The sequence below is a fragment of the Dipteris shenzhenensis genome, chromosome 16 (assembly GCF_047967505.1).
Source record: "Dipteris shenzhenensis isolate YYH24624 ecotype China chromosome 16, Dip_SZ_1.0, whole genome shotgun sequence".
Classification (NCBI taxonomy): domain Eukaryota; kingdom Viridiplantae; phylum Streptophyta; class Polypodiopsida; order Gleicheniales; family Dipteridaceae; genus Dipteris; species Dipteris shenzhenensis.
The window spans coordinates 36,595,105-36,618,736 of NC_141611.1; the positions used below are offsets into that span (position 1 = coordinate 36,595,105).

Below are 23,632 nucleotides of genomic sequence, written 5' to 3' on the forward strand. Positions count from 1 at the left end.
CACAAAGAAAAGTTTGTCCCATCAAACTTTTTAATGCTGAAAAACTCCTTTTCAGACATGGAAGAGGATGCCATGATGCAAATGAAACAAAATCCCAAATGCTAGTGCATACAAGAGAGAATCACACCAAATACCAGGTGCACCCAAATGTGTATGCCACAATAGAGTGAAATATCACCAAAACTCAAAACTCAAAGCATCTGACTCATGTGCATATACTATGCATCCATATGAGCAAATCTGGCCCAAAAGAAAATGCCAATAAGTGCCAAATGACTCAAGCATAAACACTGTCCACTGGCATATATATCAATAATGTCTCATCCAAGAGAGCATAGCACTATCAGTGCATCACCTGCAATGTGTCAAAGCTGTCCCTCAGCTTAAAATAGCATCCATGTGCAAAGTGTCCATAAAAAATAGCATCCCACAAGGCAATTTGGGCCTATCAGCGCATCCAACAAGGACCGCAACGCATCCAAATGGCCTATAAATCATCCACTGCAACCCAATGCATACCACGAATGAGCGCACACTGCTCAAACTGCAACCAGAGTGATCTGCATAAGGTATGCTCAAGAAATCATAGTCCCACGGTAATGAGCGCTACTGAAAATAGAACCTGAGATGCTTCAAAACATGGGCGCCATTGCATAATCGGACTCAGCAAGAAAATCTGCAAATATCTCTCTTCTGCCAGAACTCCAAAATCCCAACCGATGAGTGAGAAATGGGAGTCAACACTTATCCACTGCCATGTGGCATAAATCTAAGGTTTCAAAACCTTAGTATGAAAAATGCATAACAGAGAGACGAAATCGAATACACATAGATTTATAACTCTGAAAATCCTCCACCGAATCATGCAAGAACTGATAGGTAGGGGTTTTTGGGCATCCGGAACGCAATGGGACAGACGGTTTTGGAAACCGTGGCCTCAATCACTGGGTCCAACACACGGACTGAAAAACGTTTTTGAAAACAGAGCTATCTGTAAACTCCACCGGAGTGCGAATGATGAGCAACATAGAAGTTTTAGGACCTCCTGAGTCCACCGGAACTGACAAACACCCGGGCAAAAAACGCAGGAATTGACACTGTGAGTCAGAAATCCACTGAAATGATCTCTGATTCAAGAATGAAGGTGTTTCCAAGCTCCTGAAGTAATGTGGACACCAAAAGCAAGCAATAGTTGCCTCCACAAGTCAATACGGAGTCTCTGTCATCGAACGAAACAGGGAAAAGCTCAAAAAACGACTTTTTCTTTGAAAGCTCTTAACAGGCTCTCAAAACCACTTCGCAAAGCCAAAGTGACTTTTCCAAAGGTTCCTCCAAGGTCTCTGCACACTTGGATGCAAGTAAAGTCGCCCACAAAGCTTCCCACAGAGCTTCTCCTTCCTCCCACAGAGCTGCTGAGCTTCCAAGCATTCACGCACGCTCAGCTAGATCACCCGAGCTCTGATACCAGTTGAGAGTGCTCTCAACGGAAGCAAGAACGGAAGAGGGAGAGAGAGCGAGAGAGAGAGACAGAGAGCCACACAAGTTTGGTGGGTGCAGAACCACCCTAATCTTCTTTTTCATTCATTTATATATGTGTTTGAGTATTGTACATAACTGGGGTTAAGGCACAGTGACCTTTAACCCCACAATTAGGCTGTTCCTTCTTCTTAGTGCAGGCTTGCACATGCTTCACTGGACATTGGCTAAAGATTCTAGCTGCCATCACTGCCTGGAACGTTCAGAGACTAGATGTACAAAGGCTATGGATGGCACCTAGGTCCAGCCGGCTCATTCAGAATGACACACTTTGACGGCTATTTGGTCTAGGATGTAGGGTTCCTCTAGGTTTACTTCTACTGAGTGAGAGGGTGTCCTTTGTTCTCTACGATCATCAAAGGCTTGACATGGCATTTCCAGCCCTAGCCCTGGTTCCTATCTAGTTTTCATGTGTTCAGACTTTGTCAGTGGGTTTTTACTACCGGGCTTTCATGCTCTGCGTGATGCCTTTCCGCCTTTACTTTTTCTCTCTTGGTTGTTTCTTTCTTACTTACTAGAAGTCCATTTCGTGAAAAAGTATGACCTTGAGTTGTAAAAGGTTTAATAAGTGTGTTTTGCGTCTTAGTTGATGGAGGCAGTCATGGGAGGTGATAAGGCAGCCCAAGAACGACTAAGAGCAAAGGCTGAAGAAGCAGAAGCAGAACGTCAAGCTGTTCTTGCTGCAATGGAGGCAGAGAAGCAAAATCCAGTTTGCATCTAGCTTGATCTTTCCTACTGTATTTTTTGTAAACTTACTTATAACACAACCTTTAGCATTTTGTTTTACTAGAGATGATTATTGAAGGTTGTTTCAATTTCATTGTAGAAAATTTGTAGTGGAAAATAATCTATCTTTTTTAATTTCTTCTTAAAAGAAAATTACTTTTACTCCAGGCACTCCGATATGATGAGAAGAAGATGCATACGATTTCTGATATGAAATATCATGTATGATCACTTCACTCTATTCTTCTGAATATGAAGACAAATATGGATGTAACCTATATACATAGGTAGATAGATTATGTATGCTAAACATATATACAACACGCACGATGCATGTGCACAAAGCCTTGTGCGAAGAGCTTTCCGAGAAGTAACAATATTGTAAATGAAGGGGGACTCTATCACGGGTACAATGTTAATTGGGGAATTATCCCACATCACTCTTATGACATGGTTAGGGTTTGGAAACCACAAGGCTCTCTTTTTGTGTATATAATACCACTTTGTTGAAGGTACAAATTATCCTACGGTCTATCATTAGTCTCAGCTATTGGATCCTCCTCCATCTTTTTCCCCTCCTCTTCCACCTCTTTTTCCCCTTCCACTCCCTTCTCTTGATCATTCTCTCTCCTTTCCTCTTCAACCCTATCTAATTGTCTTGCCTGCCCTCAACAAGTGAGCATAACGGTGCTAGGGTGGGGTTGACACCTCTCCCCTCTCTAGGTGGATCTCTCCCTCTCCCTTCTTGCACTCCCTTGCCCTCACTTTGTGTTCCACGATCTCCTCATGAAGGCCAGCATGGTTAAGTTTGTTGTCATCTCTTCTTGTGTTGACTTCATTTATGGTTTATCATTTCGTGAATGGGGGTTGAGGCAGCAAAAGGCCTTTGGCTTAGAAGGCGTCCTTGTTCTATGTGTGCCCTTCTCGAACTACACCTAGTTTAAAACTAACCCTTGAGTTTTTTTTTTTTTTCCTCCCCCCCCAAAAAAGAGACTTCTATTAAGTAAGAAAGAAATCCGCTAGAGCAAGCTCTGTGCGGAAATACACCATGCTAAGCATGTAATAAAAAACACCTCGGAGGAATGAGGTAGAAAGAAACCAAGGCTGAGGTTGAAAATGCCATCTCAACCCTGTAGAAGTCTCAGCAAAGAAGGGAGAGTCTCTCCAATCTCTGAGAAAAGTAACTTTCCTAGAGAAGGATGCTCGAGATGATCCGTGCATGGTCGCCCAAATGGCCATCAGAGTGTGTATCGTATCTGTCCAAGTACTGGCCAAGATCTGAGAAGGGTGAACCTGAGAACCCTCCAAAGCCTCAGTGCATTTGGCTCTCCAAATGTGTCATGCTGCAATGCTAGCTAGGATCTCCCATGGAGAGTCGACCGAGGAGTGAGCAGCCCTGAAAAGAGTGGCCGGAACATCCTCTAGAGAGCACGACTCCACAAGATGTCGTCGGATGTGAAGAGCCCAAGAGGAATCAAGTCTCTCAAAAAATACCAGGGACCCTGAAAGAGTAAGCCAAGCCACTGATCCCCAGGTCATATAGAAAGGTAGGCGAACAAAAGTGCTGAAAAGTCTTGCAATCCCCTTCCGTATGATTCTCGCCTGTCTGCAATCCCAAAGGCAGTGCTGTATTGTCTCCAATTCAGAAAGGCAGCGAGGGCAAGAAGGGTCAGCTCCGAACTTGCTCCATTCCCCTCTCTCCTACCCTCTCTTTCTCCTCCTTCCTGCGCCCGCGTTCAGAGCGTCCTCGGTAGTAGTTTCACGGATGGATAGACTGAAGGGGGAGACGGAGGTAGGCTGAGGGGGAGGCGAGGGGAGTTGAGTTAGGAAGGAAGGGGGCGGGGAGGGAGAGGGAGGAGGTTTTTTTTTTTTTTTTTTTTTTTTTGGGGTGGGGGATCTCCTTGGGGGGGAGAGGGAGGGGGCGGGGGAGGAGAAGGGGCAGGGGGGCTGGCGGGGGAGAGGGAGGGGGCGGGGGAGGAGAAGGGGCAGGGGGGCTGGCGGGGGAGAGGGAGGGCGGAGGAGAAGGGGGCAGCAGGGAGGGGGGTGGGGGAGGAGAAGGGGGTGGGGGGGCTGGCGGGGGAGAGGGAAGGCGGAGGAGAAGGGGGAAGCGGGGAGGGGGCAGCGGGGGTGGGAGGGGGAGGGATGACGAGGGAGGGGACGGGGGAGGAGAAGGGGGGCAGGGGGGCTGACGGGTGGGGGAGAGGTAGGGTCGGGAGGGAGAGGTAGGGGCAGCAGGGAGGGAGAGGTAGGGGCCAGCGGGGGGGGGGAGAGGTAGGGTGCGGAGGAGGAAGGGGAGAGGGAGGGTGAGGGAGGAGGGAGAGGGGGCTGGCGAGAGGGGAGGGAGGGGAGGAGCAGCGAGGGGGGGCAGCGAGGGAGAGGAAAGAAAGAAAGAAAGAAATTTTATTAAAGGTCCACGGAAGGCCATACATGGCCTATGGGACACAAAATCATCCGAAAGGAAAATACATCATCAACGATGCGCCAACTAGGTGGCCTCATCGTAATACAGCTAAGATGCCAAAAATAGCTACAAAAATCCTAGATACAAAATGAAATGAAATAGAGTACCAAAAATGCCTAGATACAAAATGTAAAATATGAAATATGAGGAACATCGTCTTCCCTAAGGGGTCTGTGATCCAAAGAAATGATGGAAGTCATGGCCATCGACCATGCCTCCTGCCATGAGTGTGAAGATCTGGGCAAGTGTCAAGTGGGCTGCTGGCGGTGCCAAGTCTCCATGGAGCAATCTCCTCCGAAAATGTGCCATCATCCTCCGTCGTCTAGAAATAAAGCGACGGGTACGGCCTCTGTGTAAGATCATCCTGCGGTGCTGCCGGATCATGTCATATGTACATCCTCGGGGTGGAACCATCGGTGCTCTCTGGCAAGATGGGCTATCTCTGTGCTCATGGTCTTGCGCCTCGTCCTGCTCCTCATGAATAACCAGGTCTCTGGCAGGGATGCGACGGTGCTCTCTGGGGAATCTCTCTCTGTATCTGGTGATCTCCCTGATGAACAACGCTAAGCAATACTGATCCTCATACTCCATAATCCGAGAGAGAGGTCCAAATTCGTGCCCAAATAAACAGTGAAATCTGCCACGGATCTCATAATATAAAGGGCATCTACAAACAAAGTGCTCCTCAGTCTCCACCTCCCCCATAGTGCAACAAGGGCATATCCTAGTCTCTCGCCTGGGTCTATGTCCGGTAGCTGTACGACGCATCCTGCCGGCCTCAACGTCTAATCTGTGGGAAGATACCCTGAGCTGGCCCAAGGCAATTCTGAGTGAGTGCGACATATAAACGCCGATATATCCTGGGGATATGATGAAGCCATCCTCTGAAATCCTGAGAAAATGGTCACAATATGTGGCCATCTTAGTAGGAAGCTTCGTGGGATGAACCCAAGTGCGAAACGTGTGTAGCTGCAACAAATCTGCCCTGATAACCTGGCTGAGCTCATGTCGAGTGAGAGGGAGGCGAGGAGCATCTATGCTGTATCGAAATGGTGGCAGCCTATCCATATCCAAGCCTAGCGAGGTGAGCCATGTGGAGAGTGTGTGGTACCAACAAAAAGTATGACCTCTCTCCGCTAACATCTGCGAGGATGTCAGTGCTAGCCACGGTAATCGTGCTCTGCTTGCTGCTGAGTCTCCGAGCGCCCTGATCCTATGCAAGTATGTAACTGACTGAAATGCTGCATCTAGCGCTAGGGGTGTAGCTCCGAACTCTGCGAACGTAATCTGATGCGGTACTGTGGGCTTCGCTCTGATCAATCTGGAGAACATGATGATCTGTAACCTCTCTACTCGTCTCCAATCTGCAACACTGAGATCTCCTGCCCAAAAGGGGCTAGCATACATGGCTGCAGGGCTCACCAGCGTATCGAAAAGTAAGGACTTCGTGTCGGGATGCTGAAAATGTGACTGTGCACACTGCCTCTTGAGAAGAGCCAAGGCGGCATACCCTCTATTGATCCTATCTCATGCTGCATGCGTCATGGTGAAGACAGGACCTCTAAATGTGGCACCCAAATACGTATACTCCCTGACTAGCTCCACCTCCTGCCCATCAAATGTGAAAGAGAACTCGCCTCTCCTATAAACCTGGTATGACGTGTTGAAGACCATGACTTTGGTCTTCCCAAGGTTTACAGACAACCCTCTGTCCTGACAAAAGCTGTGGAGTGCATGGAGATGTGCCTGTAAACCCTGCTGGGAGGAAGAAATAAGAACCACGTCATCTGCATAGAGGAGAATCGGTATCGTGGATCCTACTAGTAAAGAACCTGTACCACCCATCGTATGTATGTACATCTCTAACTCATCGATATAGAGACCAAAGAGTGTCGGAGACAAAGGACACCCCTGCTTCACCCCTATCGTACTGCGTACTTCCCCCGATAGCCCCGCCCGTGCTCTGACTCTACCTGTGACTCTCTCATACAAGGCCATGATCGCCCATTGAATCTCCCCATTGAATCCCAAGTCATGAAGTCGCTGGAAGAGTCTGAAACGCGGCAAAGTGTCAAATGCCTTTCTGAAGTCCACGAAGCAACAATAGAGCCGTTGCTTACGTGACTTCGCCTCCTCAATCAAAGCCCTGAGTGTGAAGATATGATCTAGAGTTGAGTGCTCTGCACGAAATCCTGCCTACCCTCTAGCTCTCATGCCTGTCGCCTCGGCATGGTCATTTATATGTCCTTCTAGAATGGTCGCATAAATCTTGGCCATGACATGGCCAATCATAATGGTCCTGTAGTTCGACGCCTCCAAAGGATCCCCCGACTTGTGTATGGGTACTATAGTATTTTCTAGCCAACTAGGTGGAAGACCTGTACAAATGGACTTGTTAAAAAGATGGGAGAGGACTGTAGCTAAGGCATCAATCCCATGGATTATATACTCCGCTTGCAATCCATCATGGTCCTTAGCTCTCCCAGTCTTCACACGATGAGCTGCTGCTCGGACACTATTGGATGAGAATAAGGCAGAGGAGTTGGGTCTAGGCACATGGGATAAGTCGATCTGTGGCTGGTCGGGAATATCATATAAAGTGGAAGTATAGGCAAGCCAAACCTGCGGGTCTGTAAGAGGAGTTTGAGATTTCAAGTGAATGAATTTCTTCCAGAATTCCTTGGAATCACAGCTGAAAAGTAAACTTCTCAGCTCCTCCTCATTCCGGGCTAGAAATTGGCACTTTTTGCATCGCACCAAACACTTGTAACTCTTCTTGGTCTCAATGAGGAGGGGAGACTTCTCCTGTGTCTCAAGGCGAAGCTTCCTGCAGAGTTCTTTACACTCCTCATCATACCATCCATTACAAGGCACAAGACCGACTGGTGGAGGACTGGATGTGTGGCAAGTGACGGGGAAGGACTTGTGGGCTGCCGAGATGATGGAGGTATGTACAAGGTCCCACCGATCCTGTGTGGAGGGTAGGGCATCGAGAAAGTGCGGACGGAGAAGACTACTCAGGTGCTGGCTATAAATATCATCAAACTGGTGGTCAAAATGAACCTCATAGTATGGCTGACGCTCATGATGTCTAGAAGGGGGGGCATGAGGAATCTGGGTAAGAATAAAGTGCAGACGTGCATGATCGGCTCAAGGCATAAAAGGATCGACTGTGAGGTTATGTACAAAAGGGATTAAAGTCGGGGGACCCAAGACGTAATCAATGACGCTCGTACCACCACCCGCGAAGGGAAAACATGTGGCTGTGGATGAATGCGGCCACTGTCGAAGTCCATTATAAATGACCATGCCATGCGATGAGAGAAGCTCCAATAGGCGATGTCCCTGATCTGTCACCTCTACCCCTCTATCTGAAGATAAGCGTGGAAAACTCTCATTTGGGGCAGCTGGAACTAAGACTGGGTCCTCAGCAAAGTCCAAAATCTCTGCCTGTCTGTCTGATGTCCTCGCGTTGAAGTCTCCTAAAAGGATGACCTCTCCGCGGCATGAGTACTCCAATACATCGGCTGACAAATCCTCAAAAGGTGACTGTCCTGGTCCATCTAAGGCATAACGAGACTGTCTCAGGGGAAACTAGCATACTGCAATAAACAAGTCTCTCAAGGGGGGTCTCCTGATCCGTACCCAAAGATATCTGGCCCGATGGTCTCTCCTCATGACTGTGAGTATCGATCTGAGATGCTCTCTATAAAGAACTGCCACACCGCCAGATCCTCTGACTCCTCCTGATCGTCTAGTCTGCTGTCAAAAGACAGACTCCCAGGCATACCCTGACACCTGCGGCAAGCCTCTCTCTGGGCTCTCATGGGTCTCTGTAAAGAAGACGATGTCCTGATCAAAAAGGCCTCTCGTAAGTTGCCAGGCTGAGCTGTGAGGGAACCATTACAGTTCCAAACTGCGAAACTCAAGCTATCTGGCAGGCTACGTGTCCCATAGGCCTCGTGTCGTCAACTGTGGGCTCCATCCGATCTAGATCGCATAGCTCCTATAAAAAGTCTGCCCTCTCTGATCACGGCCCACTTGCCCTCACGACGGGCAACATCCCTCTGTGCAATGAGACGTCTATGCTCCTCCCACTGAAGAGCTGTAAGGTCCTCATCCATGTGAATCTGTGGATGGTCCCTCAATCTAGATCTCCTTCGTAATACTGCGAGACGGGCCTCAGCATCTTTGAATCTGATGATAAGTGGCTGGTGCCGTGCTGGATCCCGGCCCACTCGATATGCAGCTACTATGCCATGATCCTGTACTCCGAGTGTCCCAGATATGAAATCTGTCGCCTGATCCATGGCTGATCTCGTATCTGATCGCTCAACTTCACGGATGCGGATGTTGAGGGCCTTCTAAGCTCGCTGCTGACTCTCGGCAATAGTCTCAGAGACTGTGGTCTGCTGGGCCTGTGGGGCTCTATGCACAACGTCCACCCACTCTGAGGTCTTCTGTACCTCTGTTTGCAGTGTGGCCAACCTCTCCTCAATTGCTGCACTAGCTGGAGGAGCTACATGCAGCTGCTAAAGGCGACCATCGCATGCCACAACATGCTCCTGAATGCGTGCCTCCAGCTGCACTATGCGCTCAGCATGTGTCCGTAACTGGATGTCCCGATCAATATCTCTGGTATGAAGCTGGCGAATATGGGAGTCCTGATCAGATCTATGACTCTCAACTGTCGATAGCTGATCAGTCAGTGTGTGTATCTGTGCTGTGAGAGACTGAATCGCAGCGCCCTGAAGTCTGCAAGTCTTCATGCACTGCATAACTAAATCTCTCAAGCGCAGATTATCTGCCAGGACTGCTTCCGCTGTGGAGGGTGAAGGGGAGAGGGGGTACAAGGATGAGGGGGTAAGAGGGTAAGAAGGCGAGTAAAGGAGGGGTGCAGAAAATGGAGGTCCTGAAGGGAGAGATCCGGTAGGAGGAAGTAGGGAGTCAGGGACCGAAGAAGAGCCTACACTAGGGGAGGAAGGGGCTGAAAGGGAGGGTCGGTGGGAAGAGGTGGGAAGAAGCTGGGTAGGGACTAGGGGAGGGGAAGAAGAGGAGGGAAGAGGCTGGGTAGGGAATAGGGAAGGGGAGGAAGAGGAAGGAAGAGGATGGGTAGGGAGTAGGGGAGGGGAGGAATAAGCAAGGGAAAGGGCTAGGGAGGAATGAACGGGAGCAAGAGGAGGAGGTGAAGCTGAAGGAGGGGGAGGAGGAGGATTGAGTAGAGGAGATGGGTAGGAAAGGGTTGGGATTGAGGCAAGGGAGGTAACCGGAAGTGATGGGGGAGATGGAAGTAAAGGAGATGGGGTAGGAGCCACAGGAGGATAGGAAAGGGTTGGGGTGGAGGCAAGGGAGGTCGTTGGAGGTGGTGGGGAAGGAGATGTTAAGGGTAAAGAAGAACTTGCCTCTTCAGCTCTTGTACTACTGCCTATGCTTTTATCTTTCTCTACTTTTGCTCCTTGGAGGGCCATGGTGGAGCTCCTTGTTTGTGGCATCTCCTTACTCCTGGAAGTGCTGAATTCTCTGCTCAAAACTGCCTCTGAGGGCCATGGTGGAGCTGCTGAATTCTCTGCTCAAAACTGCCTCTTTTTTGCCCCTTTTTACTCTGTTTTTTGTTTTCTGTTTCCTGCACTTTAAGGACACTTGCTGTAGGGCTATTCACACCGGGGGGGGGGGGGGGAGAGGAGTTTAAGACTTTCCTTAAACCCCCTTCCCTTCCAACAGCCAGGATCTCGCTCCTTTCCACAAACCCCCTTCCCTTCCAACAGCCAGGATCTCGCTCCTTTCCACGAGGGAGAGGCTTGCGCAGGGAGGGAGTGGGCTTGCGGGGCTGACACGAGGGAGAGGCTTGCGCAGGGAGGGAGTGGGCTTGCGCTGAGAGGGACTGTGCGGGCGCTGAGAGGGACTGTGCGGGCTGGAGGGACAAGGCTTGCGGGCTGAGAGAGAGAGAGAGAGAGAGAGAGAGAGAGAGAGAGAGAGAGAGAGAGACGCTGAAGCTGGGCTTCACAATCCAGTGGAGGGAGAGGGAGAGGGGGCTGGCTGAGAGAGGGAGAGGGAGAGGCGGCTGGCTGAGAGAGGGAGAGGGGGGGGCGGTACCTCACTGGGAGGAGCAGCAGCTCATCTCACCTAACCCTTGAGTTGGGCTAGGTGTTGAACCCAAGTCCTGTCTGAGGTTGCTTGTCTGAGGTAGGGTCTATTCTCTTTTAGAGTTACTACTAGAGGACAAAGGTTATGAGTGTGAGGTTCGAGAGGCTGGTCAGTTTATTCAAGGGGGGCTCAGCCCCCATAAAAGGGGGCCTTTGGGCCTCATTTGGCATCACTTGGAGCAGCCCTCAGAGAGTAGGAAGGAGCAGCACGAGGACCATCCTTGTGCTTATATTTAGGAGGTGAAGGAGGCCTACAAGTAGCTGTAGACTTAGCTCAAGAGTGGCTGCCCACCTAGGCTGACTACCGGGCAGAAAGGTGGAAGGATAAGAGGAGCACACGGGCTCAGAGATTTAGAGGTGCTAGGCAGATAGTAGGAGGACCTTTTGGTAAGACCGGAGGACCACAGTTTGGTGGGACTTTGCATCTCATTTTGTATTGTGTTCGGATAGAAATATATCAAAGTTGCTTCTATATTTGTCTTGGATGCACTGTCTATTTGAAAGCTTGCACACACATCTATGATTGTGAAGTACACAGCTAATGAAGTTTGATTCCATAGTAGTGAAACACTTCCATGTGTAATTCTTGGGATCATCTATCAGTCTTCCGCCTATGGGATGCCCTCTGGTGGGAGTTCCATTGCAAGGACCTTACTCAAGGACGACCTTGATTCATTGCTCAGAGGAATTAACTTCGGGTGACTGAAGGATTGTACCCAGGCGAGAGGCTCAGGTTCTCAAGCAGGTTTCTAAAGGATTGTACCTAGGTGGGAGGCTCAGGTTCAAGCAAGTGTATGACACTTTATTCCTTTCAGTTCATTATCATGGCTAGCAAATATAAGATCCCTAATTTTGGTGTGGGCAAGCTCAATGGGACCATTTACCCATTGTGGAAAATGAAAATTCGGAGCCACTTGAACATGACCATAGCATTTGGTACGTTTAGAACTAGTGTAGTGTACAAGGCAGTTGGAAGATGCTGGTACCTAGAGTGCTTGAGTTTGAAGGCTGGTTCATGATTGAAGGTGGTGGTGCCATTGGGTCTACCAAGGATGGACCTGTATACCAGCATGGTGTGTTGAAGCGGAACCAGACCTAGTGGAGCAAGAGCCACTGGATGAAAAACCAGAAGACTATGATGACACCAACGTGCTCTAGAGGGCTATGACACGGGAGCTATTGGAGCACCGTCATCGACAGATTGGGATTGGGCCAATGTGGGTCAGTGAGCGGGGGTGTTGGATTAGGGTTGGTCACCTCCCCACTTGTGAGCCCCCGAATGAGGAGTGCATGGGGGGGGGTGGACAATAGAATAATAGTATTCAGTTTGGGGCTGCCATATGGACAGCAAGCAGGTTGCCATGTGGGCAGCACAAGGAGAGAGATCCTTGGTAGAGGAGAGCCTCCATGGAGGGAAGATCTAGGAGAGACACTTCAGAGGCTGCCCACAGATGGAAAGGGAAGGTCTGGACAGGGTTTTCAGCAAAAGAGGACTATGTGGACAGGGTGCTGACATCAGCAAGGTTCCTGACAGCACAGCAGGACGTATGAGAATTCTTGAAGCAGTTCCGGAGGCTGGAATGGTGCTGAACAGAGGCAGGAAGAAGGTGCACAGGCTCGCGGGATTTTGGAAGGCATATGGGCATGTTTGGGGGTAGGAAAGAAGGATGGATCTGCCTGGGCTAGTTGCTGGAAGTCATGTGATGCTCTTGAGGTGGTACAGAAGGTCTAGGAGCATTGAAGGGTTGTGCTCCTTATCCAGGACTTTTATTCATTATTATAAGCTGTTACAGACAAGAAGCAACAAATAAACAATCAATACTTAAAGTCAATTGTTCGAAAGCACCTGCCTCCATGAATTCATAGGCAATGTTTGAAGGAACATGGTGGAAAGAGGGAGAGAGAGATGGTGCGCTAGGGAGAGAGGAACTGATACTCAAAAGGAGACACAATGAAATGAAATGAAATGACTAGAGCAATGAACAAAAATGAGAGTACTCACATGTAGACCAAAGAGCTTGTAGCTTGATACTTGATTAATTTGACACTAGACAAAAACAACTCTTATATAAGAGCACACACACACATATGAACACCTATGCATATGGGATAACTCCCAATATGACACGTGGCATCCATAGAACACACTAGACTAGAACTCACACTAGAACACACTAGAACACACCAAACTGAGCCCAAGCAGCTCCTACGAGCTTCCCCTCCCCCCCTCGCCGTTAGCCCCTACCTCCCCCCTCGCTCCCCCCCCCTCACCGCGACCACCTCCACCCCTCCCATCCGCCCTCGACCCCCGTCCCCTCTCCTCCCCCCCCGCCGGCACCCCGCTACCCCTCGCCTCACCTCCGCTCCAGCCGCCCCTCGCTCCATCCCGCTTCCTCGCTCCATCCCGCCCCCTTACCTCCGCTCCATCCCGCCCCCTCGCTCCAACCCGCCCCTCGCCCCCGCTCCAACCCCCCCCTCGCCGCCGCTCCAACCGCCCCCTCCGCTCCATCCCGCCTCGCCTCGCCTCGTCCCCCCCCCCCTTCTCTCCAGCCCGCCTCGCCCTCGCCCCGCCTCCGCTCCATTCCGCCCCTCGCTGCTCCCTCGCCATCCACCCCGCTCCAACCCGCCCCCTCGCTGCTCCTTCACCCCCTCGCTTCACCCGCCTCCGCCTCATTCCGCTCCCCCCGCCCCCCCGCTTCACCCCTCCACCCCCGCCATTCCAACTTCACCCCCCCCCCCGCCCTCCCGCCCCCTTCCGTACTCCCCGCATCCCGCAACCTTCGCCCCGCCCTCCGCTTCGACCCCTCCGACCCTTCATTTCGCCTCGCCCGCCTCACCCCCAGGCTCCACCGCCGCTTCATCCCCTTCTTGGGTGGCAGCCTGTTTTTCTTCATGCGGAAGCTTGCAGTTAGTCTTGGCGGTATGGCGGCCCCCAGCCCGGATCCGGAGGCCCAGTCGGACCCTCCCTCTCCAGATGCCTACCGCGTTATCCTGACAGAGCAACAATCATCCCGTGTTCAGGAGGTAGCCAGTGACTTTGCTCGTACCTCTGTTTACGGTAGAGTCATTGGACACTCCCCCTCCAGGTCTACCATCAGCGACTGGCTCCAGTCCACTCTCTTGCTAGAGGATGGCCATATTGAGGAGGTGGCCCTTATGGGAAGGGGCATCTTCTGGCTCAAACTCTCCAGTGAGAAAGCTGCGAGCAATCTGATTGCCGGTTCCCCCACATCGGTGGATGGGAAGATCATCATGATAGTCCCGTGGTACCGTGGTTTCAGCGCAGCGGATTTCGATACTCGGTTCCGTATACCTCGCCACCCAGTGACACTAGTTTTTCCAGGGCTTGCTACTGAGCTGCGGCCGATTGTCAGGGACTTGGGCTCCCATTTTGGCTGGGTTATGCACGACACCTTTGCCGACGCGGTGACCACGGCAGGAGCTCCCCGAGTCCGTGTGGCTGTGGCGGATCCTGCGACTCTCCCTGCAGTGATCGAGATCGTGACAGGTGCCGGCAGTATCACCTAGAGCATGATAGTCACCGGACAGCCAGGTCAGTGCCTGCGGTGCCATGGCTTTGGGCACTTGGCGACTGCTTGTCCACGCTTTGCCAGCTCGTCTCGACCCTCCCCGCCCCCGCCCCCTCCGCCCCCACCTCCCCCCCCCGGACAGCCACGTCAGGAGGAGCCGAGGCAGTCGGAGCCTGGGCCAGAGGTAGTGGGCGGTTGGACCGAGGTTCGAAGGAAAAGAGGAAAGAATAAGAAGATTTCGGATAAAGGCAAGGAGGCAGAGGTCACCCTTCCTGCAGCAGCACTCCAGAGACCTGACAGGCAGATGCCCCAGGGACCTGGGAGAGCTTCTTCTTCGACGACAGCCCGCCCTCCACAGCCTCAGATCCTCCTCTCTCCCACCCCCCCGCCTTCTCCCCAGTTTCCCCCCCCTTCGCCCGCCCCGCAGTTTCAGCCCCCGCCTCCTTTTCCTCAGTCTCCTCCCCCTCCCCCTCCCCCTCAGCCCCAGTTCCAGATACATCCCCATCCCCCTCCCCCCCCTGCTCCCCTCGCCCCTCCTACAGAGTTAGCTGCACCGTCGCCTTCCCAGCCGAGTGTAGCCTCCGCTCCACCTCCTCCACCTTCTCCGCCAGTCGCCTCCGTGGAGCCCGAGTCGCCTATCCCGCAGCCTCCTCCCCCTCCCCCCCCGATTGCAGGACACCCGGAGTCTGTACCACCAGTGGAGCAGGTTTCCCTTCCCGCTAGCCCCTCAGTGGCAGACTCAGCTGGGTCTCAGCTCCAGGAGAGAGAGCTCCCTCGAGACTTTTACAGATCTGGCCCCTGGGACTACCTGGATGTGGCCGACCTTGGGACCTTCCCGGCTTGTCTCGACATTAGTATCTTCATGCTCCGCAAAGGGGCGGATGGGAAGATTGCTGCCTTGGCTCCCAGGGATGGCCCTAGCTTCACCTTCACGTTCCTCAGCGATGGCACCGAGACCTGGACAGACGACTCGGTGTGGGAGGCTCTCAGAGAGCAGACACACGCCCAGATTTGCTTCTGGATAGGCCCGTCCGGTGGGCAGCTCCTCGAGACTCAGTGGTCCGAGGGCGATGTGCGCTTGCGGTGGCGTTGCACTGCCAAACGTTTCCGATTGATCGTGATCCTCAGACCCCCCCTGGCATGGCCTCTTCCCTAGGATGTCAGAGCTTGGTCCCAACAGAAACTCCGAACCTTCTACGGGATGACCACTTCAGAGATCTTGAGCTGGCTCGAGAAAGCATTTGCTCATGGCACTAGAGGCCTCTCGCCATTGCTGAAGGTGTTGAAGAACGGGCAGGACGACCCCGTCTCCCCCTCCAAACCTTCTCACAAGCGGCAGCGCCTCCACTCCGATATGTCTGATTCTTCTTCGACTTCGACTGCGAGCAGACAGCTGTTCGCAGCCCCCCATCCCTCTCCATGAGCCTACACCTCGTATCCTGGAATGTGAACGGGTTTCACTCTTCGAGCACCCGTGGTCCCAGGAAGCTCATTTTGCGTCAGGAACTTCAGCCTGCAGTGTTTGGTCGATTGGATGTACTGCTGCTCCAGGAGCACAAGCTTTCTGCGGCTCATGCCCGTAGCTGCGGGAAGGTTCTCCCTGGACGCTCCTACACTTATTGGGAGCCTTCGATCGGCGCACAGGGGAGGAGCGGGGGGGTCTGTACCTCCGTGTGCGAGCAGTTAGCTCAGTTAGTTTTCGGTCACGGCACGTTGATCCCAGGCCGAGCCCTTTGGGTAGGCCTGAATTTGGAGGGATCCAAGATAGGAATCCTCAACATTTATGCTCCCACAGACCTCCGATGCAGAGCCACCTTCTGGAGGACACTTACAGGGATTCTTCCAGACATGGATTCCTGGATTGTTGGAGGAGACTTCAACAACCTGGAGACCTTGGAGGACCAGCAGGGTAGAGATCCGGAGTTCACAGGTATGGCTCAGGCAGAGCAGTCAGCTTGGGACTCTTTCATCTTCGCGACAGGAGGGAGGGACAGTTGGAGAGACCCGTCCTTCCGGCGTTGGCACGGGAGCCTGGACTTCTCTTGGGGCTTCCGCAGGGAAGGAGGCAGACTCCTGGAGCGGCTTGATAGGTTTTATGTCAGTGATTGGGCCATCAGCAGAGGTGGCCAGGCGGGCATTGTTCCAGGGATGACACTCTCCGACCATGCGCCTGTGCTCCTTTCATTAGATTCGGCAGCCCAGACTCTCCCCCCCCGATCATGCAGGATTCCCGATTCCATCTTCTCGAGGGTGGACGTCCGTAGCAGCATTTGCAGTCTTTGGGACAGAGACTGGGGGGAGGGCGTGGATCTGATAGACTCGGTCGCGCAGGCTCTGCAGGAGTCCAGCCAGATCTACCAGCTCGCAGCCCTACAGGTTCGACAGGATTGGTGGGGCAGAGAGAGAGCTCTTCGGAGGGACCTCGCCTCCATTCAGCGACTTCAGCAGTCTTCCCCGGGCTCGGAGGAGCTTCGGATCCAGGCCCTTCGAGCCAGAGCCCTCTTGGAGGAGACCCTCCAGCGTCGCTCCGAGTTCTCCTATCACGCCTCTCTCTCCTTCTGGGCCCGGAAGGGTGACCGGATGTGCAGGGAGTTCTTCAGGACACACGGCCAGAGAGCTGCAGGTGATCAGCTACGGAGTCTCAGGACAGCGGATGGTCACATCGTTACGGACCCGGGGGAGGTCCTGGGGTTGGCCACTGACTTCTACAGGACCCTCTTCCAGCAGGAGCCACTTGCCCCTCGTGCTAGTCGTGACCGTGAGGAGGTGTGGAGGCACATTCCATCCCTGGTCCAGCCTAGCATGCAGGCGACGTTGTTGGCGCCGTTCACCTCGGATGAGATGTTGGAGGCCTTGATGGCTATTGATGGGCAGAAATGCCCAGGTGAGGATGGGCTATCCCGAGCTTTCTTCACCTCCTTCTGGGACCAGATCCATCAGCCCCTCCTTGCAGCTCTGCAGGGGATTTTCAGCAGCGGTCAGATGCCAGAGAGCCTTTCCTCGGGACTGATTTGCCTCATCCCGAAGGGAGGAGATAGACAGGAGATCCGCCAGTGGCGTCCGATCACTCTCCTTACCACTGCCTACAAAATCTTCGCCAAGATGATCAGTGCCAGAGTTCGACCTCTACTTCCAGACCTCGTCCATGACACTCAGACAGGCTTTGTCCAGGATCGCAGTATCCTGGATAATGTCTTCACCTTTTCAGAGGCGGCGGAGTGGGCTCAGTACAGCGGATCACACCTTGCCATTTTACTTCTCGACTTCGAGAAGGCCTACGATCGCATGGATTGGTCCTTTTTGGAGGGGACTCTGGAGCGGCTAGGTTTCCCGGCAAGCTAGATTCAGGGTATCTCAGCTTTGTACAGGACAGCGTCTAGCAGAGTCATCATTGGAGGCAGGATGGGTGAGCGATTCAGCTTGGAGAGATCAGTACGTCAGGGCTGTCCCCTGGCTCCTTATCTGTTTCTCTTCTTCGCCGAGGCCATGACTTACTACCTTCGGGCGAGGTCCACAGGGCTCAGGGGTGTTCGCCTTCCACTCCGGGAGGACACGGAGCTTCTGGACTCAGAGTACGCAGATGATACAGCCCTTTATGTCCAGGACGATGAGAGGATGCTAGAGAGGGTGCGGATGGCCCTGGAGGTTTTCTGCTCGGCCGCTGGTGCGAAAATCAACTGGAATAAATCAGTTGGTTTTCTCACAGACCCGGGGGCGTGTTCTCAGTGGGGGCAATTTCTGGGCTTCAGATGGATTCCACGTGGACAGACAGCTAGATACCTTGGCTTCCAGGTTGGCCTAGACATTACGCCAGCTCAGCAGTTTCTCCCGGTGCTAGATTCCATCCGACGGAAGCTGGCTTTCTGGAGCACTGCTAAGCTTTCCCTTGCAGGTCGTGCTTTAGTAGTTAACCAGGTCCTTCTAGCCACGGCTTGGTATGTGGCTTCCTGTTGGTGCTTCTCGAGATCCAGCGTGGCACAACTCAGGAGGTTGGTTCGGAACTTTCTTTGGTCTGGGGAGGATGGGCATAGAGATACCAGAGCCAGGGTTGCTTGGCAGACAGTCATTCTTCCGCAGGCTGAGGGTGGTCTGGGGGTCATTGATCCAGAGCTTCAGAGTCAGGCCTTGTTAGGCAAGCTTATCATCCGCGGTTTGCAGGTGGGCAGACGTGGAAGATGTTACTTCAGCAGGGAGTCGGCTCTTGTGTCCCGCGCCGAGGTGGAGAGTGGCTACCGTCCTTCAGGTGGATCTTCACTTCCGCCCCGCTCACTCAGCCCCGCTCCCCACTCGTTCGTAGCCTCCTCATGGTTTGGAGGCGGCTCCGTCTCAGTCTCATTCAGTCCCAGCCCAGCTGTCAGGAGGAGATCGATCGCCAGCCGCTCGTCTAGAATGGGTAGGTCAGAGACGCCGAGGGCCTTCAGTTGGGGGAGAGATCACATATCAGGTGGGACGGCTGGATGAGGGGGCCAGCCCGGTCCCTTCGAGTTTGGAGGGATACGTACAGACATCTGGAGATGGCCGATCTTGCAGACGCAGCTGGAGGTGCACGCGGAGTCCAGGCGAGACGCACGGAGATCGACGGTGCGATCCCAGCCGCTTGGTTGGCTCCACCTGAGCCTCAGGTCCTCATGCCTGGAGACACCCACTGGCTGGGACAGTTCACCCCCCGTGGCATCCCACTGGTGGTCGCAGGACGTTTGGATGACTCCTCTATCGCCTTCTTCGCGGTTTCAGGGGATGGACGACTCAGGAGAGAGGATGCGCTCATCGACCCCCTACTCCCGTGGCAGAGGGTTAGGGTCGTAGGCCTTCTAGGGAAGGTCTGGCATACCGACCCTAGTATCGAGCAGGACCAGTTGCAGCTTTGGCATCTTTGGCTCTGGGAGGGGCGGGCCTTGTCAGAGCTTGAGTGGGACCCAGGAGAGTGGTGGTGGCCAGAGATTGTGACAGGACAGGGGCCGACTTCCTTCTTCGCTTACAGCACGACTCTGGGCAGGCGAGTTCTCGGGAGGATGCAGAGCCGCCCCCCCACCCAGCGTCCTAGCTGGTACGCACAGGGTATTTCCAGGTTCTTTTTGCAGGCATTCTGGAAGGCCTTGTGGGAGAGCTGGCGGCCGCGGAAGATCTCATACTTCCTGTGGCTTCTTACCCACAAAGGTCTTCCAGTGGGGAGCTGGTTGAGGCAGATAGGCCAGGACGGTTGCTGTCAGATTTGCCATGCGGATGAGGAGTCACCAAAACACTGCCTGTGGAGCTGCACGCGCGCCCAGGAAGTGTGGAGGTGGACTTTCGGGCTTCTTACTCGTGCAGCACCAGAGCTAGGAGTGATCACTTGGGGCGCGTTCTGTTGGTGCAGCACCACACCTGGTCTTCATCACTTGTTCGAGGCATGCCAGCAGGACCCCACTTTCCTTATCACACAGGGGACGTGGGGGCCGCTCGAGGGTATCCCACAGCACCTAGCAGAGGCTGATACAGGAGTTCGGGAGAGGCAGCCAGTCTGGGAGATTATCAGCAGCATTACAAGATGGCACATCTGGACCTCGCGCTGCGCGCAGATCCTCGGTGGCACCTCCTTATCGACTGCCCAGATCATGGCGGAGATTTGGAGTGAGATTATTCATACCCTCAGAGGCCAGTGGGACCAGATTCAGGGAGACTCCCGGGCTGGTCAGGAGAAGCGGAGACGCTTCCTCCAGGCTTGGGACACACAGAGCCTCTTCTTCGAGCAGACTACGCAGGGCCTTCGGTGGCACTACTCACCACCCCGATGGCTGTTCATTCACACTCAGCATATCCCTCCGTGAGAGTATGATTTATTATGCTACCTTTTGGGCTGCGTCCGGTTTGTGAACGCAGCCCGTCAGCTATAAGCTGACCTCTTGTATCTTGTTCTCGAAGTAATATAATTAGCACTGTTTTTTCGGCAAAAAAAAAGAACACACCAAACTGACTTAACTTGGTTTCATATTCTAACATCCCCCCATGAAGGCAAGGTGAGAGACTATTGGAATGGAACCAAGGACAGAACATGACACTGACAAGTCTAAGGTGAGGGATTATTGGAATGGAACCAAGAACAGAACATGACAATGACGGTCATCAAACTGTGCACCCTATGTAACTCAGAGGCTAAAGTCTGAGCGTGTTCAAAGATTGTTGATCCAAGCACTCTCATGGCTTGAGACTCAACATGCTCAGAGGCTCATGTTATAGCATGGCTACATGACCAGCTCATAGGTCTAGGAATACACCACCATCTTGGAACTCGTCCAAGCCTGATAACGAGACCTATCAAGGCCAATACATGGCTCCCACAATACATCCCCCTCTAAACCTATCAAACCCAATACATGGTTCCCATAGTACATCACCTCCTAGCTCTAGGGGCTAATAAGAGACATGGAGCCACACACCAAAACAAAATAGGAAAATACATCTTTGTAGGAGGACTATCCAAGGTAGAGAACCTTTGACTCAACACACATGATTTATTTGCATTCATTTTGGGGGACAACCTAGGGCAGATTACCCTTGACTCAAACAAGAAAGTAGTAAAGATATATTTCATTCATTTTATGCATAGCAAGGGCAGAGAACCCATGTGCCCAAAGTAGCTACTGCACAAAATTGTGCACATCCTGCTCATCGATGATGTGTCGAAGATGCTCATGTCAAGGATGCCTCAGAAGATGTGTCAATGAAGACCATGGAAGCAGCCATCAAGGGCAATCACGTCATGACTCTCAATGTGCCAATCAGAGAGTCACCAAATGCATAGAAGAGGCTCAAAAAAGAGCGAAAGTGCTCAAAAAAATGAGCAAAAATGTACTGTAGGAGATGACGAGGTATGAAAAGAGTATTCCCCGCTATCAGAAGCCTCAAGTCAATGTACCGGAGTGTCGGTACAGTTGAAATGACTTGTGGGTAAGCTCGGGAACCTCAAATCACTCTTGGAGGTCACGAGAGTCCAAATCTGAGCAAAAAATGCCAAAAAGTAGCCTAAAACTACTCGAAATCGCCTTTTGACAAGTTGTATAGACTCCTGGTTGCGCATCCACCTGTAGAGGTTTGTACAGCTCAAAAGGTCAAAAAACAGCCGCTCAAAAGGTCAAAAGGCTTTCTATCCATGGAGGGATTGCAGTGAACCTTTGGAGGTCCAGGTTCGGAGCCGACCCTACATGCCCTCGATGCCTTTCTGCTTCGGAGTCTATTCAGTATTGCTTATGAGATTGCAGACAGGCGAGGTTGATTTGGATGGGCGTAGCTAGGATTTTCAGTCACTTTGCCCATTCCCCACTTTTTATGACATGGGGCTCGGTGGCTTGGCTTTCTCTTACAGGACCTCAGGTTTTCTATGAGGGAGTTGACTCCTCTCGGGCCATTTCGGTTCGACGTCATCGGATTGAGTCATGTTCGTTGGATGTGGTACCACACCTTCCTTTTACAGCTGTACATGCCTTTGTGGATACTTCTTGGGAGATTCTAGCGAGCATAGCAGCCTGGCATATCTGGAGAGCCAGATGCACAGAGGCTATGGAGGGTACTCAGGTTCATCCCTCGCACACATTGGCTAGTATCTGGACAGACATCGTACACACTTTGATGGCCGTATGGATGGGTATGCAGGGGGACTCCCGTGCAGCCTCAGCTAGGAGGGCTTCTTTCTTCAGGGAATGGAAGGATTCTCCTTTCTTCTATGAAACCACTACAGGGTTGAGATGGCACTTTCAGCCTCAGCCTTGGTTGTTCTCCACCTCACTCCGAGGGATTTTTTATTTATCCTCATGATTTCATGATGTATTCCGCTTTGAGCTTGCTCTCGTGGCTTTTTTCTTACTTAATAGAAGTCTTTTTCTTGGGAAAAAAAAAACAGCCGCTCAACTGCTCCAAAACTTTAGAGGTTTGTACAGCTCACAAGGTCAAAAAACCGACTGCGAAACTGAAATAGAAGTGCCCCCCCTGGTGCCCAAGGTAGGCGACCAAAAAGTATGGCTAGAAAGCAACTTGCCTGACTTGGCACAATCTCTAGAATCCAGCTTGTGCTCTTGAATAAATAAGATATCAATGGAACCCCCAGTAACACCTGGATGAAGCTGATCCCGGATCAGCTGTATACGGCGGCGATGTGGGATGCCACCTAGGCCCTGTATGTTCCAACTAATAATCCTCATCGATGAGAGGATGTAGAGTGGAACACCTTACCCGACCTAGTGGCGGAAACAAACCCCTCAATAGGGGAAGACCTCCTGCTCGAGGAGGGAGGGATGGAACCAAGTGGCGGAAAATCAACAGGGGAAAGAACCTTGCCACCTGAAGAAGAATCCCTGTCAACAGGAAACCCAATCACTGGCTCCCCAAAAGTAGCGAGCACAAAATCCTCCTCTAGGAAATCTGAACCATCTGCTAGGGCTGAAAACGAGTTCCTGTGAAGCAAGCCAGACACCAGAGTGCGATGGATCCCTTCTGAGCGAAGAGGATCAATAGTGTAAACCATCCCCTTCCCCCTATCCAAGGGAGGAAGTGAGGACTGCTCTCTATCCTGTGTCTGCCCAGCCGTGGAGACCTCTACTGCCTCAAGAAGAGTGTCTGCCACCGCTGGATCTAAGGAAGAAGCTACAACTGGGGAGGAGGTCGAAGCTTCAGTGTCTCGGATTGTGCGAGGTGAGACTGGAGGGACAGCTTGAGGTGAAGCAGAGTCCACTAATGTACCCTCGTGAACTGAAGGAGGGATCTGCACACGTGTCAAAACCCGCTGGAGAGCATCGCGTGCCCTTGAGGTAGGTGGGGGTCGAGGAGCAGGTGATGGACCTGTACCACCCCCTTGTCGAGGCCGAGGAGCAGGTGCTGGACCTGTATCACCACCATCCTGAGGAGGACTGCCATGCAAAGGTCGAGGAGCAGGTGCTAGACCCGTACCAACCCTGTGTCGAGGCCGAGGAGCAAGTGCTTGGACCTATACCACCCCCGTGTCCCCCCTGTCGAGGCCATGGGGTGGTAGCTGTACCAGAGGGCTTCTTGGGCCTTTTCTTCTTCCTGGGGCAATCCCTGGCAAAGTGTCCAATGGTCCTGCAAATCCTGCACTGGTCCTGTCTGCGTGAAATCTCTACTCTCTGGCAAAAAAAGGAACTATCCGGGCGCTGGATCATAACATGATCCATCTTGAGGTTAGGATCCTTACAGAGGACCCTAACTCTAGGTACCCCATCAGCCTTGGTTGGCTCTGCTGCAGTCAA

General features: G+C 52.5%; 1 protein-coding gene across 1 annotated transcript in view; it reads left to right on the plus strand.

The window, feature by feature from the left end:
• LOC147892904 (uncharacterized) overlaps positions 1 to 23,632 on the plus strand; it is a 344,347-nt gene that overhangs the window by 229,436 nt on the left and 91,279 nt on the right. Inside the window, exons 6-7 of the mRNA XM_087386813.1 lie at positions 2,123 to 2,245; positions 2,431 to 2,484. Coding sequence (XP_087242939.1) covers positions 2,123 to 2,245; positions 2,431 to 2,484 — 177 coding nt within the window. The remainder of the gene's footprint in view (positions 1 to 2,122; positions 2,246 to 2,430; positions 2,485 to 23,632) is intronic.